General features: G+C 43.4%; 1 protein-coding gene across 2 annotated transcripts in view; it reads right to left on the bottom strand.

Annotated features, from left to right (window-relative positions):
* Srd5a2 (steroid 5 alpha-reductase 2) overlaps nt 1-20,101 on the bottom strand; it is a 35,921-nt gene extending 15,820 nt beyond the window's left edge. The window contains exon 1 of one of the 2 annotated variants that reach the window (XM_031356496.1): nt 19,732-20,101. In XM_031356496.1, the coding sequence (XP_031212356.1) occupies nt 19,732-20,012 (281 nt within the window). In that variant the 5' untranslated portion in view covers nt 20,013-20,101. The remainder of the gene's footprint in view (nt 1-19,731) is intronic. The other variant, XM_031356497.1, reaches the window with a different exon arrangement.
* Nucleotides 20,102-22,114: the final 2,013 nt, after the last annotated feature.

Below are 22,114 nucleotides of genomic sequence, written 5' to 3'. Positions count from 1 at the left end.
TTTGGAGGAGAAACTGGGAAAGGAGAAATTTACATGTAAATAAAGAAAATATCTAATAAAAAAAAGAAAAAAAAGAGTCATTACTGAAGGAAGAAAGAAGGGAAGGGGAGGGGCCGGGAACAAAGAGGGGAAGTGGAGAGAGAGAGGTCAAACCACAAACTAGTCCAAACAGATAACCACACTAACTGTTGTGAACACTTTCCCCTTAATAAAGCCAATAAAGTGTGTTTGACTTGCAAACTTGAGGACCTGAGTTTGATTTCACAGTCTATGGGGATTGTTTTTTAAGCCTGCCATGGTGGCATGCCCTTGTAAACCCAGCACAGGGGACACAAAGACATGCATTAAATGGAAGTAACTGTCTGGTTCTACATGATTTTTTTTAATCAGAAATTTTCTTTTTTTTTGTTTTTAATCTTATTGGATATTTTATTTATTTGCATTTCAACTGTTATCCCCTTTCCTGGTTTCCCTTCCAGAAACCCCCATCCCATTCTCCCTCCCCCTGCTTCTATGAGGGTGTTCCCCCACCCACCCATCCACCCACCCACTCCTGCTTCCCCACCCTTGAATTTCCCTACTCTGGGGCATCTGAGCCTTCTCAGGATGAAGAGCCTCTCCTCCAATTGATGTCCAACTAGGCCATCCTCTGCTACATATGTGGCTGTAGCCATGGGTCCCTCCATGTGTACTCTTTGGTTGGAGGTTTAGTTCCTGGGAGCTCTGAGGGGTCTGTTTGGTTAATACTGTTGTTCTTCCTATGGGGTTGCAAACTCCTTCAGTTCCTTCAGTCCTTTCTCTAGCTCCTCCAGTGGGGACCCTGTGCTCCATCCAATGGTTGGCTGCGAGCATCTGCATCTGTATTTGTCAGGCCCTGGCAGAGCCTCTCAGGAGACAACCATATCAGGCTCCTGTCAGCTGACAAGAGTTGGGTTAGGGTTAGGGTTAGGGTTAGGGTTAGGGTTACGGTTACGGTTACGGTTACGGTTACGGTTACGGTTAGGGTTGGTTAGGGTTAGGGTTAGGGTTAGGGTTAGGGGTAGGGGTAGGGGTAGGGTTAGGGGTAGGGGTAGGGGTAGGGTTAGGGTTATGGGGATTTGTTTCTTGGCATCCACAATAGTGTCTGGGTTTGGTGTCTGTATGTGGGATGAATCCCCAGGTGGGGCAGTCTCTGGATGGCCTTGCCTTGAGTATCTGCTCCATACTTTGTCTCTGTATTTCCTCCTGAACATTAAAGGGCTACAATAGCACTTAGGTACCGCCTGTCAATCATGTTACCCATGCTGACTCATTCAGACCCAGACATTTGCAACCTGCAGCCTGCAGGCTACATGCATCCCTGATATCTCTAAATATCCCTCCCTAGCCACCCCTTAAGTGTAGATGAAGGTCCTGTTGCCAGGCCAATAGGCTGGATATCCTTCCAGGCATGCCACTGAGGAAATTCAAATTAAACCCCTTTTCATATATCATGTTACTGAAATTACAATGGCTACAATTGAATAAGGACAAGTTACAGCAAACACTTGCAAAGATGTGGGGATGTAGAAAAAAACACATTCACTGCTGGGGGGCGGGTGCAAACCAATGCAGCCACTGTGGAAGTCAGCATGGCAGTTTTATAAAAGTCTTCAAATATATTTCTTAAATGTTCCAAGGACACTACTTTTGACCATATTCTCAAAAGATTTCAGTATCTCAGCGAGATGCTGGTGGTGCATCACTTTAATCCCAGCATTTGGGAGGCAGAGGCAGGTGGGTCTCTGAGGTCAAGACCAGCCCAGACTACAAAGTGAGTTCAAGGACACCCAGGGGTATTACACGAAGAAATCCAGTTCCCAGGGTTGCTGAGAGTCAGGAGGGGGTGACTCTTTCAGAAGGAGAAGCCTTTCCTCTGCCTGCAAGCCTCTGCTCTGCTCAGTAGGTTTGTCTGTGTCCCACCTCACACTATGCTGAGTGATTTAGAGCACAGTGCCTTTTAGGGTTTTGATAGCTTTGGTACCCTGGGGTCGTTACCAAAGAGGTAAGGATAAACCACATGAAAGTTTACAAGGAGCCAGGCAGTGGTGGCAGGCAGATTTCTGAGTTCGAGGCCAGCCTGGTCTACAGAATGAGTACAGCCGGGACAGCCAGAGCTACACAGAGAAAACCTGTCTCAGAAACAAAAACAAAAACAAAAACAAACAAAACAGAAAGTTTATAAGGAAATGCTAGGGAATGCAATGGTCTCAGGAGTTTTGCAACACTTAGATGTATTCCTGAGGAAAGTGGTATTTGGAAATATCAGTATGGATGGGGTGTCAGAAAAGCAGCACTCTCTGAGGTCTAGGAGTAACAATCCACCAGCAACAACACACAACCAGGCCTTTGTCCATCAACACCACTCCCCTCAGGAAGTCGAGGCATCATGAGGCAAAAGCTAATCACACATCAGAGACAGGGAGGATGCAAGGGATGTCAAGGGTCTTCAATTGATGACCAAAAGCTTTTCTTCTCAATAAAACAGCAACACATAACTGCTGCCACTAGAAAGGCTATTGTTCGAGGGACTCCAAAATCACCCACAGACTGAATCATCTTTCCATGACTTTTTAAAAAGAACTGCTAAGAGCAAAAGAATAAAACAATCCCTTCAGGCAGGATCATGAGTGAGGGCACTGCCTGTTTCCCCTCCTTTTATTGTAGAGACCTCACATAAGAAGGCAAGTCAGAGCATGGGATGTAAGATAAATGCCTAATCGTTCTTCTAATTGCATTTTATCAGAGTAAGGATTTGAATTAATAGTAACTTCTAGTGACAAAGGTTTTAATATATATTTTTTTAATGAATCAATATGAAGTCACGGAACTTTGTTTATCCAATATTCACTAGCATCTAAGCCATTATTCTTTTCCACGCCCTGTTTATCACAAGTATGGCTAGTGGACCACTTGGGAAACTTCCTGTCTCCCTTTCTCTTCAATTGTTCCCTTTCCAACACAATAAAAGACCCTTGACATCCCTTGCATCCTCCCTGCCTCTGATGTGTGATTAACTGTTTCTTCATGATGCCCTGGCTTCCTAGGGGAGTGGTGTTGATGGACAAAGGCCTGGTTGCGTGTTGGGTGCTGGTGGATTGTTATTCCTACACCTCAGAGAGTGCTGTTTTTCTGGCACCCCATCCATACTGATATTTCCAAATGCCACTGCCTCTTAACAGTGTAGTCTTGTTCCCTAAATGAGACCAAATGAGTCAAATACTCAGCTTATGATCCTTCCAAAGTAAACCACGAATCCAACCCAAGCTTGTGGCTGCCTAAATCAATCATCCTTGCTTCTTAACCAAAGGGATGTGTCAGAGCAGACTATCTGCAATAACAAAGTGCAAAAGGTTTGAGATGCTACACGCCCCTTAGTTGTTCATACACAGCACAGCCTGTGTACAGCAATGATGGACCCAGGATTTTTCAGGGTGTCTTAGGTGTGTAGATGAGCAAACACAGGAGAATGTGGATGACTCTGTAGGCTTTATTGAGGATGGGTCTTCTGAATAGAGAGCCATATATTATTATTCCCACCCTCATCCCTTCATCACTACACAACCAGAAGGGAAAATGGAAAATACAGCCCACAGTTTTTTCAGTGGGAAAAGGAAAAGAAATCCATAAACATAGAGAACAATGGGAAGCCAGAAGTCTTAGAGAACAAATATGGTTCTTAAGACATAAATGGCTTTGCTTTGGGAAGCTGGGAGCAGTTCAAAATAATAAATTTTGGCTCAGGAAAAAAAGATAAAAAATGATGAAGAGAGGGGAGTCAGTTGGTTCATGAGACTGCAAATCAACACCATTGGACACAATTTCCATTCAGGTCTGTATGGTTGGTGCTGTTTATCAACCTGACAAGAATCTAGAATCCCCTGGAAGATGGGCCTTTACCATGCCTGTGAGAAGCTATCTTAACTACATTAACTGATGTTGGAAGGCCCATCTTAATTGTGGTCAGGACCATTAGCTGGGAACCCAGACTGGGCATTAGCATTCTCTTCTTCCTGACTGTGGGTGTGAAGTGATCAGCTACTTCAAGTTCCTGCTGTCTTCACTACCTCACTGTGACCTACTGTACCCTGGAACAATGAGCCAGATGAAATTAAACCCTTCTCCCTTAAATTACTTTGTCAGAGTATTTTATCTGAAGCTTCTATTATTATTTTATGTGTATGGGTATGTATCTTAGTTAGGGTTTTACTGCTGTGAGCAGACACCATGACCAAGGTAACTCCTATAAGGACAACATTCAATTGGTGCTGGCTTACTGGTTCAGATGTTCAGTCCATTATCATCAAGGCAGGAACATAGCAACATCCAGGCAGCCATGGTGCAGGAGGAGCTGAGAGTTCTACATCTTTATCTGGAGGCTGCTAGTAGAAAACTTCCAGGCAGCTAAGAAGAGGGTCTTAAGCACTTGCCCACAGTGACACACCTATTCTAACAAGGCCACACCTCCTAATAGTGCCACTCCCTGGGCCGAGCATATACAAACCATCACAGTATGTGTATGTATATATGTGCACTATCTGCATGCATGGTTCACAGAAGCTAGAAGAGGGCATTAGATCCCCTAGAACTGGAGTTTTACATGGTTGTGAGATGATATGTGGGTGCTGGGAATTGAACCCAGGTCCTCTGAAGGACAGCCATTGCTCTTAGTCACTGAGCCATCTCTCCACCCTGAGTAGTTTTATTACAGCAACTGGAGAAGAAATTAAGATAGCATCTTATGCCCTGTCTACCCTTTGTGGCTTTTTTCCATGGTCTGGAACCATGTCTCTTTAATTTCTTCCTACGCTGCTGAGGTCAATTTTAATTATTTTATGCTCATCCAGATAGAGTCTGATAAGTATTCTGTAAATGTGCAGCTTTCTGTCACCACTAAGTGAATGTTCACTAGGAGATAGAGGGAGGAGATGGCACTCTCATTGGAAAGGGTTAACTGAAATTGCAGATCCAAATTAAACCCAAAGGAAAAAAATTAGAAATACATGTCTTGTGTCTACCAACTCATATTTAACTAAATCTTCTTCAAATATAAGTGCTATTGCTAAGATTATCAAGTCAATTGAAGACTGTTCACTATATGAAATTTGAGACTTGATTGTCAATCAAAATACATTCAAATTCTGCAGATGCGTAGGAAGCCCCCCAGTGTGGCACGAAGCTCTTCTCTATAGTGACCCCATACCCTCTGTCATTCACCGTCCCATTTCCCTGATTTCTCTCACAACAAAATTCCTCGCCAGAGCAGTTCACACTTGCCAACTCTAGGACATTTTCTCCTCTATTGCAAGTCCTGGCAAGGTCACCTAGTGCCTTATTTCCAGACCAAGATCAGAGTCTCAGGCCTCTCAGGCTGGGCATGCCCATCCCTCCTTCCCCCTTCCCCCCTCCCCGCTCCTAGAAACAGTGCCAGCAAGCGCCACACTCCATTGGTTCTTCTGCTTCTCTCATCTGTCCTGGTTTTCCTTTGTGGGGTTCTTCTCAACCCTTTGTTGATGTCCCACATCTCGGATGTCTGTGTGATGGCACCTCCTCCAGGGATACGAAGTAATGCCACTGTGGTCTGATTGTGTTTCACCCTTAGTCTCCATGCACAGCACTAGAGAACTCTTTAGGCTTTAGGAATGTGTTTAGGTTTTGAGTGCTCTACCCTAGTGAACAGACAGACTCCTTTACCGAAGGGTTTACAGGAGTGGCTGCTTCTTCTTGCCTTTCTGAGTTCTAACAGGTGGAAACACTACAAGAAGATCCTATCCTCGCCAGATGCCACTGCCTGATGCTGAATCCCCCAGCCTCAGGAAATGTGAGGGCTAAATTCACACTCCTTACAAAGTGTCCACTGCTATCCTAGAAGCGTGAGCAAGGTAAAGTGGGCATCTGCCTGATGGATCATTCACTCATAGACCACTCATAGGCAGCGGCTCTCTGCTATGTGCTTCATGCCATAGATTCATGAAGATTTCAGTCTTAACACACTCCAAACAAGACTCTGATCCCCCACTCTCTCCAAGCCTGTGTATCCTCCCCAATTCCAGTCTAAAGATCCTCTCTCTCTCCCTCTCCCTCTCCCTCTCTCTCTCTCTCTTTCTCTCTCTCTCTCCCTCCCTCCCTTCCTCCACCCCCTCTTCCTCTCTGTCCCTCCCCTTTTCCCTCCTTACTTCCCTTCCTTCCTCCTCCCTCCTTTCTTCTCTCTCCCTCCCTCTCCCTCTCGCCTTCTCCTCCCCCTCCCCCCCACCTCAGGTAAATTGATTAGCAAATGCCCTCATCTCTATTTTAGAACCTTGCTTCCGGAATCCAGCCATATTTCACCCACTCCACAACGTTGAGTTCAAGTCACCACTAAAATTCTCCTGAAGAAGTTTGCAAAATCCTTCTCACTTGACACTCACACTCCTTGCACCACAGTCTTCTCCCTGTGTGGCAAACCCAGTTAAGCCCTAAGCTGTATCACATCACCTTCCCTGAAACATACCTCTCTCTCCCTCACATCTTCCTCCCTTCTCCCCCACCCTCTTCCTCTGCCCTTTTCCCCTCCCTTCCTCTCCCTCTTCCCCTACAATCTCCCCAATTTCTCACCCAGAGACCAAGAAAAAAGAAAATGTAACCTCACTCCTATCCAACAAAAAATTCAGAGAAAGTTCTCCCACCCCACCACTGAGCTAGGAAAATCACTTTAAGCCCTGTCAAGTTGTCAGGGCTAAGAGAGAGCCAGAGCTTTAAGTTTTTCCATATTCTCTCAGTGCAAGGTGAGATCTGGTGGGGAATCTGTTCATCCCGACTCTAGTCCTCCTCCTAGTCTGGATGATATTTAGAGATGGCTGAGTGGAGAGTGGAGGCTGTTCACTCTTACACTGAGAGCTGGGAGGACAAAGGAAACACAAAGTTGCCAGCCAGGCATTGTCAGTGGAGAGCAAGTGTGGATTCAGAACTCCCACCCCCTGCAACAGTAACAAGGAGTCTTCACGTTAAAATAACCTGGATTGCTGCCCACACATGTCAGGAATGGGGTTACTCGCCCATATCCTTAGCTAGATCAGTGTGAGGAGATATTGACACAAAATCCTGGCACAGGCTACTCACCTGAGAGGAAGGAGCCTCAGTTAAGAAAAATATTCATAGGATCAGGCTGTATACAAGCCTGTAGTATATTTTCTTAGGTAGTGACTGATGGGGGAGGGCCCAGCCCAATGTGTGTAGTACTATCCCTGGGCTGGTGGTCATGAGTTCTATAAGAAAGCAGGCCAAGCAAGCCATGGGGAGCAAGCTAATAAGAAGCATCCAACCATGGCCTCTTCTTCAGTTCCTGCTTCCAGGTTCCTGCCCTGGTTCAGTTCCTGTCCTGACTTCCTTCAATGATGAACAGTGATGTGAGTCAAATAAGGCCTCTCTTCCCTGAGTTGCTCAGGTCATGGTGATTTATTACAGCAATAGTAACTCTACCTAAGTTGTTTCAGCACACTGGCTACTCATGCAGAGGATGTAGGTTTGATTCACAGTAATCACAGAGAAGTACAACCATCTGTATGTCTAGATCTCGGGAATCAAAATCCCTCTTCTGGCCTATGCAGGCACAATACATGCGAGGGGCATACAGTTGCACATGTAGGCAAAGCAGTCGTGCATATAAAATTGAAAATGAGTAAATAAAACAAATAACAACAAAGGCTAACATCCATCCAAAGAAAGAAGAAGACTCATTTACAGTTGATAGAAGTGCAAAGAGGTGAAGCCACTCTGGGAATAAGTATGGAAGGTCTTTAAAAAATAATATAAATAGAACCATCATATGATCCATTTACTCTTGAGAATGCAGCCTAAGGAACAGTACCATATACACTGTAACCCAAAAATATTGTAGCATTGTTTATAATAGTCATTGTGGAACCAGTTCTGGTGTCTGTCAATGATGAAAGAATTTTTAAAATGTGGTACATTATATACACAATGGAGTTTCACTCCATCATGAAGAAAAATGGAATTATGTCACTTTAGTGAAAATTAATGCAACTGAAGATGATCACATTAAATAGAAGAAACAAGACTCAGAAGGATGAATTATGATAAGATTTCTCTCCCATGTGGGTCCTAGATTTTACAAAGATACATAAAATTCATATACATATAACATCCATGTATGTATGATATGATGGTAGACAGATTGTGGGGAAGAAAGAGAACTAGCGGGAGGTGGTAAGGGAGAGAAAGGGAAGCCTGGATGGCACATAGCCAAAGTAGATGATGCAATTAAACAAAGGTCTTTGTGAAGCTTGTCAGCATGCACACGGGTCACACCAATAGAAATTACAAAGAAGAAATATTATTGTAGAGTGAAGTTGCCGTAATCAAAGGGCACAGCCTTCAAAGATGGATCTGCCTTTATATATATATATATATATATATATATATATATATATATATATATATATATATATGTGTGTGTGTGTGTGTATAAATTATATATATATATAATGCCTTTATACATCTCATCTGCATTCCACTGTTTACTTGAATAAAAAAAGAATAAGAAAAAGGCATATTGAAATTTCTGTGACAGACTTTGTTGTGTGAAAGTTTCAGAGCTGTCTGTTATCACTGGTATCTCCTACTCTATAGCCCCTATTCTATGGCCCTGTGTCCACCTTACCATCCACGGCTACATGAGGCATAGGATTCCTGTAAAGGAAGTTGGTCTTTCATCACCTGTAGCCTTCCACAAGCTTAGAGATATAAAAGATGGGACCCAAAGGTCCTTGTACATCAAGCATGAGAATGGATGAAGAAATAGAATTAAGGGACTGGAGAGATTTCTCAGAGTACTTGCTGCTTTTCCAGGGGACTCAATATGAGTTCCCTGCACCCACAGCAGGTGTCTCATGACTACCTACAACTCCAGCTCCAGGAGATCTGCTGCCACCTTGTGGCTCCTATGAGCACCTTCACACACTTGGCATGCACACACACACACACACACACACACACACACACACACACATACACACACACACACACACACACACACTAAACAATTTTTAAATAAATAAAAATAAGGGAAAATAATAGATACAGCAGGGAGACTGATACTCAGTTCGGAAATGCAAGCAATGGGCTTAGAAGTAACATGACTTAATATAAGCGGAAACCACTTAAACCCACCACCATTCAGCCAGTAGTGGAGATGGTCAAATTAGCAAAGATGAATTACAAACTCTACTGGAGATGCTTCCAGTAATTTTGGAGTATCGGGACTGGTTTTATTTTTAGACTGTAAGTAAGCAAGACAAATTATATGAAACAAAAAGCATTAGACAATGAAAGACAGCATCTCCAATCATTTTCTCACTACTGTGATAAAGTAGTCTCTCAAAAGCACCTTAATGGAGAACAGAGTTATTGAGTTCTTGGTTCCAGGTCATAGTGCATCAGAGCAAGGAAGTCCCAGAGACAGATAGCAATGAATGTACACACACTAGTGCTCAGATCATTTTCTCTATGGACATAGACAGTCCAGAATCCACTACCTAGAGAATAGCACCACCAACAGGGGGCAGGTCTTCCCATCTCAGTTAAGATAATCAAGATAACCCCCCACTGACAGGTCATTCTACATTTTTCTTAACTGTCAATGAATACTAACCATCACATACAGGGATCTCTGAGAAATGAGGGAAAAAATATGTGAACTTTATAACTAACCCAGATTGCTATTTTAAGAGAATTTCTTGACTGAAGTACAAGGAAGGGGATGCTAAGCTAATGCTACAAGATTCTTGAGCCATGAGATCAAGATGTGTATAACTCTCATTACAAAGTACTGAAAAGAAAAAAACACAAAGTACTGAAGAAGGTCTTCTTCGGGTAGTCAGTTAATTAGGAAATCTGTGTAAGGAAAGAATCATCCCCCAAATTTAAAAACAGTACCCAGTACTAATATTTGACCAGGAATAGGGTCCATTTTCACCAATCAGGCAGAAAACTCACAATCCATGAGACATTGCTAAAATGTTCAAAAAGACTTATTTTAGAGAAGATTAACCATCCCTAGCTAGACCAGCTCTCTCTGGAACCACATAACTCATGCAATGTCTGAAAGGGCTGAATTGTTTCCAAATAACTTAGCTGTATCTAGAACAAAGATAAAGAATATTTTTAGAAATGTAAAGATTCCTAATCTTCAGCACTATAATTTCTTCTTTTGTTGTTTGACTGGTTTTGTTTTGTTTTGTTTTGTTTTTTAGAAGCTGGGTTTGTTATATAGTCCACCCTGATCTGGATCTTCTATGTAGCTAAGGCTAGCTTAAATTCTTAATCCTTTTGCCTCGGTATCCCAAGTGGTAGGATGATGGTGACTTATCATCCCATCTGGCTTTAAGGAACTACAATTTCTGACCATCTAACACATGCAAAAATGTGGGTAAACATTGCCCATAGCTGGAATCAATCAAAAGTGATAAAGAAATTACATGGAAGAGTCAGTGAGTGGTTCAGGGAGGTCAGGCATTTGCCATCAAGTCAGATGGCCTGAGTCCCATCCTGGAATCCATTTGTAGGAGGAAAGAAACAACTCCCACAAGTTGTCCTCTGACCTCCACACATATATCCATACAGAAAAAAAAAAAAAAAAAAAAAAAAAAAAGAAAGAAAACTGTAAAAGAAACATAGATATTAGAGTAGGGGACAATGACATTAAAGTGACTATTGTAACTACATTTCATGTTTTTTTTTTTAAATTAAGACAAGAATTGAATGCTTCTTTTTTTTAAGTTCAAACTTCTATGAATAAAAACTACATTGGGAAGGAACAAGTCTATTTGGCTTATAGATTACAGTCCATCAAGGGGACCCAAGCCAGGGGCCTGACACTGAAAACCATAAACAGGTGTGCTTACTGGCCTGCTTGCTCTCGCTTTCTCAACTACTTGTCTTTTACACTCCAGGCCCATCCTGCCTAGGGATGGTACTGCCCATAGTGGGCTGGCCCTCTTATATCAGGTGACCATTAGGAAAAGGCCCCACAGACTCATGAGATGGAGACAATTCCTCAATTAAGATTGCTTCTTCCCAGGCAACTCTATCTTGTATCAAATTGACATGGCAATAATAGTAATAATGATAATAATGATGATGATGATGATGATGATGATAATAATAATAATAAATAATAATAATAATAATAATAGCCAGCACAATTATGATTGGTTCTGATTGTAGAACAGCTAAGTGAACAGATTTTTTATAGATTATTTTTAAAGTCATATCTATGTAATTTTTTTTCTTTTGGGGTGTCTCCCTTCAACATTTCTCTTCAGTTCAGTTTTCAGACTATCTATCTATCTATCTATCTATCTATCTATCTATCTCTATCTCTATCTCTATCTCTATCTCTATCTCTATCTCTCTGCCCTCCCCCAAAATGAATTGCTTTTCAGATCCTGTTAATCATTAGCAGATTGTTTTCATAGAAAACTTGATTCAGTGACATGGGTTTTAAGTGTCTTTTTTTTTTTAAATATCAATTTAGGAATATTTAATATGAATGCACTTAAACTGCACAATCTGATGTTTCAGGTGTGCACATAGCCATGATACCATATCACAACAAATACATCCATCACTACTAAGAGATCCTTTGTTCCTCTGTATCGTCAGAAAACTACTGGGTGTCTCTCACATCACCATGTGCAATTTGAACTTTATAAAAAACTAGAATAATAAAGCATGCATCCTTTTGGACTTGGTTCTTTTTACCTAGAATTATTTTGCCCCTTTTCTACACTATAACATGTGCAAATGTTCCATTTTATTTTATTTCTTGAGTAATGCTTCATTTCATATTTATACCACAATTTATTACTTTCACCGATTGACCAACATTTGAATTATTTCCAGTTTAGAGCTTCCCCCAAAAGAGACACTGCAAATATTTCCACATAAGTTTTCTATGAGTATGTGCGTTTACTGGGGGCAGAGGATATCTAGAAATGAAATATTATGAGCCCAAGAGCATATAAACACTTTTTGAAACTTTTTCAACATTTAATTTTTTCAACCACTGTCTAAATATTTTCAAACCTATTTATCATTTCACATTTCAATCAGCAATGTGTGAATAGTATGGCTGCATACTTTTTTAGCCCACTTAGTAGGTTCCTAATGACATCATGGTTCAATTTGCATTTTTCTAGCTATTTCACGTTGAGAATCTCTTTGTGTTCTTATCATTTGGCTATTTTCTTGGGTAAAATATGTATCTGTGTAATTTTCCATTTTAAAAATGTAAGGTGTGAAGTCAGTTATTAGAGAAGAACCATGTTTTCAGTAAGCAGCACTAGAACATCTGGCACTAGAACATCTGGCTGTCCGTGTGCAGAAGGAATTTTTATGCATACTTCTAACACTAGAGAAATCGGTCACTCAAAATGAATCATGGGCCTAAGTGCAAAACCCACAACTATACATCACCTAGGAGGAAGTACAAGAGAGGACACTTGCTACCAAAGCTTACGCAAAGGCTTCTTAGAAACAACAGCTAACGCTCATGGACAAATGGGGAAACCAAAGCAGCTAAATTAAATGTCCCTGCTTTTCAGAAGATAGCTAGAAAATTAGAGAAGAAAACCACAAACTGGGAGGAAAATACTTGCTAAGTGCCTACCTGGCAAGATATTTGTGTTCAGGATTTATAAATAACCTTAAAGTTTTAAACAAGAAAACAATTGAGTATACTACTATTTAGGCGTGTTTATTAAATATGTAACTTTAGGCATGCAGAGGGCTTTCTCAGAGAAATGGGCACACAGAACAGGCCAATTTGGAAGCACAGAAACAGTTACCTGTTGTTTAAAATGTGGGAAACAGGGAGGCAGAGGCTCTTCAGGTGGTTCGTGTCAAAAAACCAGGTACCCTGTTCTGTTCAAAGTGCCCTGGTTTGTAACAAAGGGCCAGCCTGGGCAATGTGGATCATACGTAATGGAACAATTTTGAAAATGGAAGAGTTTTGAAGATGAACTAGAGCCTGACATGAGGCTTGAACCAGCTAGTAGGTCATAGGTTACATTAAATTAAATTAGAATTTAAAAAGTAGAAAGATTGTCCAAGACTGGGTGTATAGAGTGCAGGGTGGTTCTAAGCCAGGGTCACCAGATGGGACCCCTTTCGTGACAGAATATCACTTTCCACCCACAGATCTGGACAGGGAGCATCCTTTAGGGAGCAGCTCAAGCCCTTGCCTGCCCAGGGCCCCTCCGCTCACCCACTGCTCTGCATGTACTTACTCACTGAGGAGTAGCATGAGCAAGAACAATGAGATGACCTGTGTAAATCATTAACATAATGCCCAGAACACCCAGAGCCCAATAAATAGTGGCTTCTCCACCCCCCCTCAGCACCCCCTATCTTCCATAACCAAATGGAAGGCAAATTGCACTGTTGGCTCTAATTCAGAGGTTTTTAAATTTTAGAGCTCCTGTGTTGGTCTGAGTATCATTAGAGACTCCTGGGTTGAGGACAGAAACGTTTGAAAAAACTTCACTCTGGACTTGAAGCTCCACCCTCCTACCCCACCCCCACCCCATTAATCTACAGAAGCAAGTTGCTACATCCTGGCAAAACTCCTAAGATAGAAAACATGTGTATACTGAGTAATAACAACAGAACAAAACAAGTGTATGTCCCCCCCCACAACTGTCCTTGGCCTATTATTCCGCGTGAATTACTCAGTTGGCCAGTATAAGAATAGGATCTCTCAAAGCACAGCCGTTTCATTTTCTCAGAACAAATATGACTTGGAGGAGACCCCCCGTTGTCCAGCCACGGTTGCTGCTGGTAGTCAGAAGATACAGTTAGAAGACCCACCTGATTCCGATTTTCTCACTTTGCCCTAAACCTGCTTTGTCAGTAAGAAGTGTGGTGAACTGTCTCTTATTGCTCAATCCCCACTTCTGTCTTGTAGGCAACAGTGGAGCTATTTGGGACCCCCTCAAACACCCTCAGTCTACTCAAACACAGACAGGTCCCCCCCCCCCGAGCCTTTATATTGATGTTGCTACCACGCAAGTTTCCACCCGGAAATAGTGGCAAGTATGCACTGAGAGTACTTACCTGTTTTTCCCCAGGAAGCAAGCACCCAGCACTGTGGTTCTTTTTGACTCTCATAAGACAGCATGTGTAGGGACACTCAAGGCTCTGGTAAAGGATAGTTCAGGCCCCGCTCTTCCCTTCCTTGTCATGTAACTTGGTACTCATTACCTCCATGCATCTCGTCCCTCTCTCATCTTGGTACCCATCACCTCTATGCATCTGGGTCCCTGTTTCCCATCTTTGCTTGTTCTTTTTCAGTGACCTAAGTTAGATTTAACACAAGAAAGGAGTTGGTCCTCTCTGCCATGCATACAAGTGAATCAAGAACTTCATGGTTTGTTTACATTTTGGTAAACATAGCTGTATATTTCTTTGGATGTACTTATGATGTCATCCCCTTTAAAAGGAAAACTCCAGGAACCATGCTCTCTTCTGTGGGCATTCACATAAGGACCCAGAACCAATAATTCCCAGAAAATGACATTTACTACCAAGTCTCTAAACAAATGTAGCAGGCACTTTCTTAAACTCACCCAACATTTTGCTATAGAATTCAAGCAAACTTTACTATTGAGTTACCAGGGCACTGAATGTAAACCTATACCATCCATTGTTTACTTAAGGCTTACTAAATTGTGCCCAAGGGCCAAATCTGGACCACTACCGAGTTTTGCAAAGTTTCATTGGGACACAAGCACATACACTCATTTGCTCACATGATATCTACCTCGGCTGCTTTTTGATATATCCCAAAAAGGGGGCCATCTATTGCAACAGAGGGACCAAACAGCTGCAAAACCTAAAATAATTATGATCTGACTTTCAAGTTTGCTGCAGTCAGGAATGGCCAACAATAAGCACAGCACTCAAGAGGCTGAGGCAGGAGTGTGAGCTACCTTAAGATTGTCTAAAAATAAAAAATAAAAAATAAAAATAAAATCTGCTGATTCTCATTCTAAAAATTCTTTCAATGAATGTTAATTAGTAAATATTACATGTTATAAATCTCCTCAGCACATAACCACAAACACGCTTATCTTATGTTAGGTCTCTTTAATGTAGAAGAGCAGAGATTTGTCTATTATCATCGATGTAGGCATTAATCTTCACTGACTATCAACCAGTGACTAGTCTCCTTAGGCTGCCTGCTCCTGAACATCTAGAAAGAACATCTGCACCTCACAAATGACGAGTGACCCACTGACATGGCCAGGAAGACGTGGGTCAAAACCTCACTTTGCTGCTCACCAGCTCAACCCCTGGTAAATGGCTGCTGTAAAATGTAGATGTTAGAAAGGAGAGGCAGGGGGTGTGAGAGTTGGAGAGATGAGGACTAAGTCTTCTTGGGATAGATTTTAATCCGTGAGCAAAGGGCCTTTGGGGAGAATCAGAATAGGGTCACAGGCAAATAGCGTTTCAGTTCCAGCTTCTTAAAAGAAATAATACCTCGCCTGAGTGTCAAGTCAAAGGGACATTTGTACTATTGGAGAAAGCAACAAGAACTTTATTAAAGAGTTTATTACTTAGCTGATTGGGAAATGGTTTCAAATCTCTTGGAATTCCAAAGACTCTAATGTATGCATTTCACAGTCCAACAGCTTCTTACCTTTGTTATTGTTGTTTTGTTTTGAGGCAAGGTTGAGCACTGCAGCCAGGGCTGGCTTCAACCAGATCAGAGTGGTCTTAAACACAAAGAGATCTTCCTGCTTCCGCCTCCCAGATGCTGAGGTTTAAAGCATGCACCACCTTACCCTGCTCTTTCTAACCTTTTGAGGGGGAAATCTTTTCTAAGTCGCTTTATTCTTATTGAGGTTACCTGCAAATCTTCAAAAAGATACCAGCTATGACAGTATGCTTAAGTACAGCCCTGGCTACAGTGTAGGAGATGATGGAGTGGGAACTTGGGAAAGAGAATATCAAAAAAGAATTTGGACAAAGAGCCATTCCAGGGTTGGCATGGAGGTCAGCAGGAGGTGAGACAACTCTGCCCGCCATCAGCTTGGTAGTGGGGTTATGCTTAGACAGCAGTCATTTCCACGTGGCTAAACACCCACCACAATAGACTCTGCAAAAAGGGACCTGGTCATGCAACTTCAGCGGTAATGATCCCAAAGTGATTGCCAGAACTCCCACAATGCCATGTGTTGTTGGCGGTCAGTGGAGTTCATTCATCCTCAGTATCTGCTGTGTACCAACACTTGGCTCCAGGAGCACAGTGTGCAAAGAAATGATACGAAAGAAAAATAAGAGCCTGTCCTTGTGGGATTTATTCTACTGTGGTCCCCTTATACTAAGGAAAATGGACTGAGCTTTAACCATGGAATAGCTTATGGTACCGAACAGTCCCCAAGGGACACTTTGCAAAAGAACTTGAAGCAAACCTGAGCCTTTCATCCTTCTAAGAACTTCATTCTTGTTTCCAAGCCACTGAATCCTGAATCCTCCAGAACCATTTGTACCAGGAGCCTAAGGAATCTTCACAGAGTTCTAACTTCTGAAATTCTTTTTTTATTTTTTATTTTTTCTTCAGCGCTTCGATTTGAATTCAGAATTTCACAAATTCCAAATAGGAGCTCAGTCACTAAGTTAGCTGCTGAAATGAATTTAGGTGCAAAGTGCACAGCTTTTTCATCTAACTTATCTGCAAAAAGAGTCAAGTTCGTTGTACAGCTGTCAATGAGTAGATAGGTAAATCATGGCTTTTACCTGAGGTTAAATACAAAACAGCCACCAGGAAAATATGCTCTAAGAATGTGTAATAATGCAGAAAGATACATATTGTAAGATACATATTGTAAAATGCAAGTCCCCAAAGATGGGTCAGTAAGTAAAAATGCTTGCAGCATAAGCCTGAGAACCTGAGTTTGGATCTTGCGAACCCATATAAAAAGCCAATGCAGTAATAACTGTAATTCAGAACCCTACTTTAAGGTGAGGCAGGGACAGAATTGTTTATGGTTCTTGGCCCAGCTGGCCTGGAGTATGCCTTACAAGAAACACACACACCATTAATTTGGAAAGTTCCAAAATGTTAATCAGGCAGAACTATATATCTCAACAGAAGAAGCTTATGTGAAATAGTGTTAACACCTATAAAGGATGATGGACATTTTTTTTAACATGAATAACGTACTTACATATTAAAGTGTATCTTTACTCTTCTAATGTCGTGTCTTGGCTTGAGCAAGCATCCACTGTCTTGTGTGACTAAAACAAGAATGGTGTGAAGCCTGTGGCTTTTAAAAATCAAGAAAAAGTCTGCCACTGTGGTGAGACCCAAAGTTTCAGCCGTGGGTCTCCAAACCACCATGTGGCTGGGGCAGCGTACTCAACATAGCCTGCCTGCCGTTTGTTCCAGTGTCCCATCTGCAGAATGGAGGTGGTGATCGCATTTCCTACCTAACTGGTTGGTATAAGGATTAATACCTACGTCACATGGACTGTTTGCTGCAGAGTCTAACATATAGGAAGCGCTAAGAACAGCAGCACAGGACATGCTCAGGGGCCTCAAAGAGCAGAAACATGGGTAGAAACGTCCACAAATATCACATCCTGGTGAGTTAGAGACACATGAGTCAGGAAGCAAATCTGTCTCAGACAGAATCATTCCCCAAACTCTTTACTAATACATTTAAAGTATCTCTGAAGATGAAGGACAACATATACATATTTGTTTCCCTGACAATTGCTTCCTCATTTGTTTTAAAGGGCACCGGTCATATTTTTGTTGCACAAAATGCCTTTTTTTTTTTTAAATTTAAAAATTATGTTCACTGGGTTTTCAGGAAATGTGTATCGTTTTTCTATATGAAATAGCCTCATTAAAAAAAAAAAAGACTCTATATCCAGGCTGTCGTGACATACGCCTTTAATACCAGCACTCTAGAGGCAGAGACTGGTAACGGCTACACAGTGAAACCTTGCCTAAAACCAAAAGTGTCTGTAAAGCTGACAATAGTATATTTGGAGATAAGAATAGATGTCCAAGAGCTGGAGAGATGGCTCAATGGTTAAGAGCACTTCCAGAGGTCCTGAGTTCAAATCCCAGCAACCACATAGTGGCTCACAGCCATCTGTAATGAGATCTGATGCCCTCTTCTGGTGCGTCTGAAGACAGCTACAGTGTACTCATATACATAAAATAAATCTTAAAAAAATAGATGTCCATAAAATCATATTTTCTTGTCAAATATCTATTTCCAAACAAGCAAAATCAAATGCTTGCCTTTTATCTCCTGCAGCCTGGATCCTTCTTTCTGTACATCTGTATCAAATAAAATGATAACTACCCTGGGACTTTGTACACAAGAGGCTTTTTGTAAATATTTATTGGATGAATAATACATAAGTGTATTATTACTTGTCAATACTTACCTTTTTAAACTAATGAGAATTCCATATTAACATGATTACTAAATATTGACCAATAAAGATCCTCTGGATTGGGGCTACAAAAGATAGGTTGAAATTTGTATTTCTGGCTCCTCCATTCCTCCTGATGTGTTAACTGAGAGAAAATTTTGCCTTAAGTCCCCGTAGGCCTTTTTTTTTCCTTTTAAATCTAACTTCTTATCTAAATTAACCTGATCTTCTGACCCAAGGGAGGAATTCTCTGCTCCAGACAGCACAGTCAGTCTCTGGCAGCCCTTCGTTGCTCATGCTCCCTGTTAATTACCTGTGTGGAGAAACTATCTAGTGCTAGGAGCTTGGAAATGAAGGTATTCATTGTGAATTAGCTGGTAATCCTGCCAGACACTGGGGGTGTCACCTTTCCTTCAATTACATAATCTTTCTGAGCCTTGGTTTCTTTGACTGTCCAGTGGGCATATCAAGGACATCTCCCACCTTTACAGTGAACCCAAACAAGAGGACAGATGCTAACCGGTCACAGAAGAGCTACAGCGGTCCGCTTACTTCCCTTGGGGTCTCTTCTGCAGATTGCACAATACTTGGACTCTCTTTAATCACTTTCCTATCTTTTCCTCCCACACCAGAAAAGGCAAATTTCTGAACTCAGAATTTTTCATCTAGAACGCTTCTCGGTCAGCTTTGCCTGGCTCACTTTTAAGTCCTGAAGGACTTGGAAATATAAATCAATTGTCAGTGAGCTCAGCTTCTTAGGGGTCGTGTCTAAGCAGAATCCCCACTGTACCCTGCTATGGATGGGAGGTGGACCCTGCTCAGTTCCTTCCTCAATCACACCAAAACCAAACTGATCAGAAGAACTTCTGAGAGTTCCAGAGCTTATCACCTCCCCAAGCCCCTGAACCAACCGGACCTGGCATTACCAGAGAAAGGTGAATTCTAGAGACAGAGCAAGGCGCACAGTTGGAGAGAGGAAGGACCCTGGCCAATAGCTCCTGCCCAAACGGAGTTCCCCGGCTTCACCCACCCATCCTCGCAGCTAACTGGAGCGTCTGAGGGGCGCCCAGGCGACAGTGAAGGGGTCTTCTGTCCCTCTGGTGCTTCCCAACCCTGGGGATTCCAGCCTGAAGTCCCCGCCTGGAGCTCCAAACCCGCCTCTCTCCGCGCTCCTCCCCACTCTTTGCGCTGCCCCTCGACGTTAGTCCGCGCGCTGGAGCCGAGCAGGGAGCTGTGCTCTGCGGAGAAAACGCTAACCTCTGGAAGTAATGTGCGGAGAAGAGACCCAGCAGCACATTCCCAGGCGGTCCGAAGAGGGAGCGCGGCTGCCAAGCGAGCATCCCTACCGACACCACAAAGGAAGGCAGCTCCTGCAGGAACCAGGCTATGCGTGCGGGCAGGAGGGGAACTCCCGACGACGCGCTCTTGCTGTGTTTTCCATAACTGGCGGGTTTCCCAAAGCACAGGATCAAGGTCCCCATGGTGGCCAATGTGGCGCTACCAGCCAGCACCGGGACCTGATGGCACACAATCGGCATCTCGCCTGTGTTCACAGCTGGTAGCTGCTGCCCTTGTGGTGGAGAGCGCGGGCCCCTTTATGGAGCGCCAGACGCCACCCGGTGTCCGCCCCTCAGACCAGGGTTCCCTCCCCACTCTAACCGCACCCCCCTTCCGCGTGCCTCCCACCTTGGCGCAGCCCGCCCTGACTCTGCTTAGCAGCAATGCCCATTTCTCCCGTCTGGTTCTTTGGGCTGCAGCTGGGACACAGAACAGAAGCTTTTGTGGAGCCAGAAAGTGTTTTGGGGGGCTTGTCTCCGTCTACATCGATTTTAGCTCTTGTCCTCCCTAGGTGGCCCTAAGATGCCTTGTTCCTCGTTCACCAACTTCCAATGTTGTAACTTCTAGGACCAAGCAAAAGCCAAAACCAATGCACCGACGCTTCTCCATCCCTTATGCACACCTCAGCGCTGTCTCCAGGCAGTGCCCACCATGAATCGCCATGGCAGGACTTGCCACCTGCCCCAGTTGTCTATGCTTCTCCACTTCCCTCCGTTTCTATCCAAACCCAGATCCTTCCTCTCACCCTGGGTTTGGCATTCTGGTACTTTGAAACCCCACCATTCTCTCTGTACTGGGACCTCCTCTTCTCTGTTACTCTGCATCCCTGCTAGCTCCGCCACACTACGACCCCCCCTTCCTCCCTCCACCTTTCCGGCAGGTGCCAGCCAGTTTTAAGAGTAAACGCCCAAATTCCTCCTGGGTCTCAGAGTCTCAGGCCTTGAAGAAAAGTTTGTCCCTCAGATGCTCTGGTTAGCCCTGTGGTAGTGACTCTGAGAATGTGTACAACACCCCGTTCCATCCCCAGGCTCCCACGAAGCTGGCACAAACTCTGCCTAAAGTTTTGGTGTTCTCTAAGGAGACACCTTTTCCCAGTTTTGAAGCGCTTGAGCTGTGTTCCATAGAATGGTGACGATGCTCTCTGAGCCGCCCAGCACACAGCTTTCCGCACACAGGACCAGGTTCTTTTCCGCTTATGTTTTTCCCAGTCTTTCTTCAACCTCTAGATACCCCACCCCACTTCCATTCCCCTATCTCTACTTTGCTTCTGAGCCAGCCCTTCTTAGCGGCTTTTTCTTCCCCTCCCCCCTCCTTCCTCCGCTCTCTATTTTGGCCTGACCTCTTCTCATCCCACAGTCCCTTCCCACCTCGGTGTTCCCTTCAGTCCTCCATCTTCTTGTCTCACCTTTGGTTACTTAGGATCTGTTTTCCCCTCAGGTCCCTGTTGGGGGCACAGCTCACCACACTTTCTCTGCCTGGCCTCCCCCCAACCCCGTCCCCTTATTCGGGGCTTTCTCATCCCTTAATTCCAGCTCACTGATTTTAGGATCGCTCTTACTTCCCCATCCACTCCAACCAGTCCTGGGACCAGTTGAAACAAAGCATATCCCAGTCTGTTCTAGATTAGGGAAGTTTCCTCTGCACTGGGATACTTGACAGATGGGGATTCATTATCGATCCAGAGTGTCCTCTTCTTGCTGACCAAGAAGTAATAATCATCACCCTGCTGCATTAAAAATAAAATAACAACCATGTTTGTTTGAAACTGAACATCATTCAGGAAACACCCAGACTGACTGGAGCACTTTCCAGGAAATAGCCAGATGTTGATATCTCAGAAGCTCCTTGCAGTGTAAACACTGGTTTTCTATATGTTCAGCCCTAACATGTCAGTTCCCACCTGTTTCTTAAAGATGCTCATATCTAGATTGCCAGCAGAACACCCAAGTGTCAGAACTGCACTCTCCCTGCCAGCAAATGATACTCAGATGCCTTCCAAAGTCTTCCGATTTAACCCGTTTATCTTCTCCTACACTCTGCCCAAATTCTCCCTCTGGTTTTGGTTGGTACCTCTTCTCTAGCGTCAGCAACCATAGTCTCCTTTCTCACGCCACAGCCCCGCCACAGCCCCGCCACAGCCCCTTCCCACCTCTCTGTTCCCTTCAGTCCTCCATCTTCTTGTCTCACCTTCGGTTACTTAGGACCTGTTTTCCCCTCAGGTCCCTGTTGGGGGCACAGCTCACCACACTTTCTAGCCTGGCCTCCCCACCTCCACTCCCAACCCCGCCCCGTCCCCTTATTC

The sequence above is a fragment of the Mastomys coucha genome, unplaced genomic scaffold, assembly GCF_008632895.1.
Source record: "Mastomys coucha isolate ucsf_1 unplaced genomic scaffold, UCSF_Mcou_1 pScaffold6, whole genome shotgun sequence".
Taxonomy (NCBI): domain Eukaryota; kingdom Metazoa; phylum Chordata; class Mammalia; order Rodentia; family Muridae; genus Mastomys; species Mastomys coucha.
Note: the sequence above shows the minus strand (reverse complement) of the source record. Positions and strands in the feature narration are given on the sequence as shown.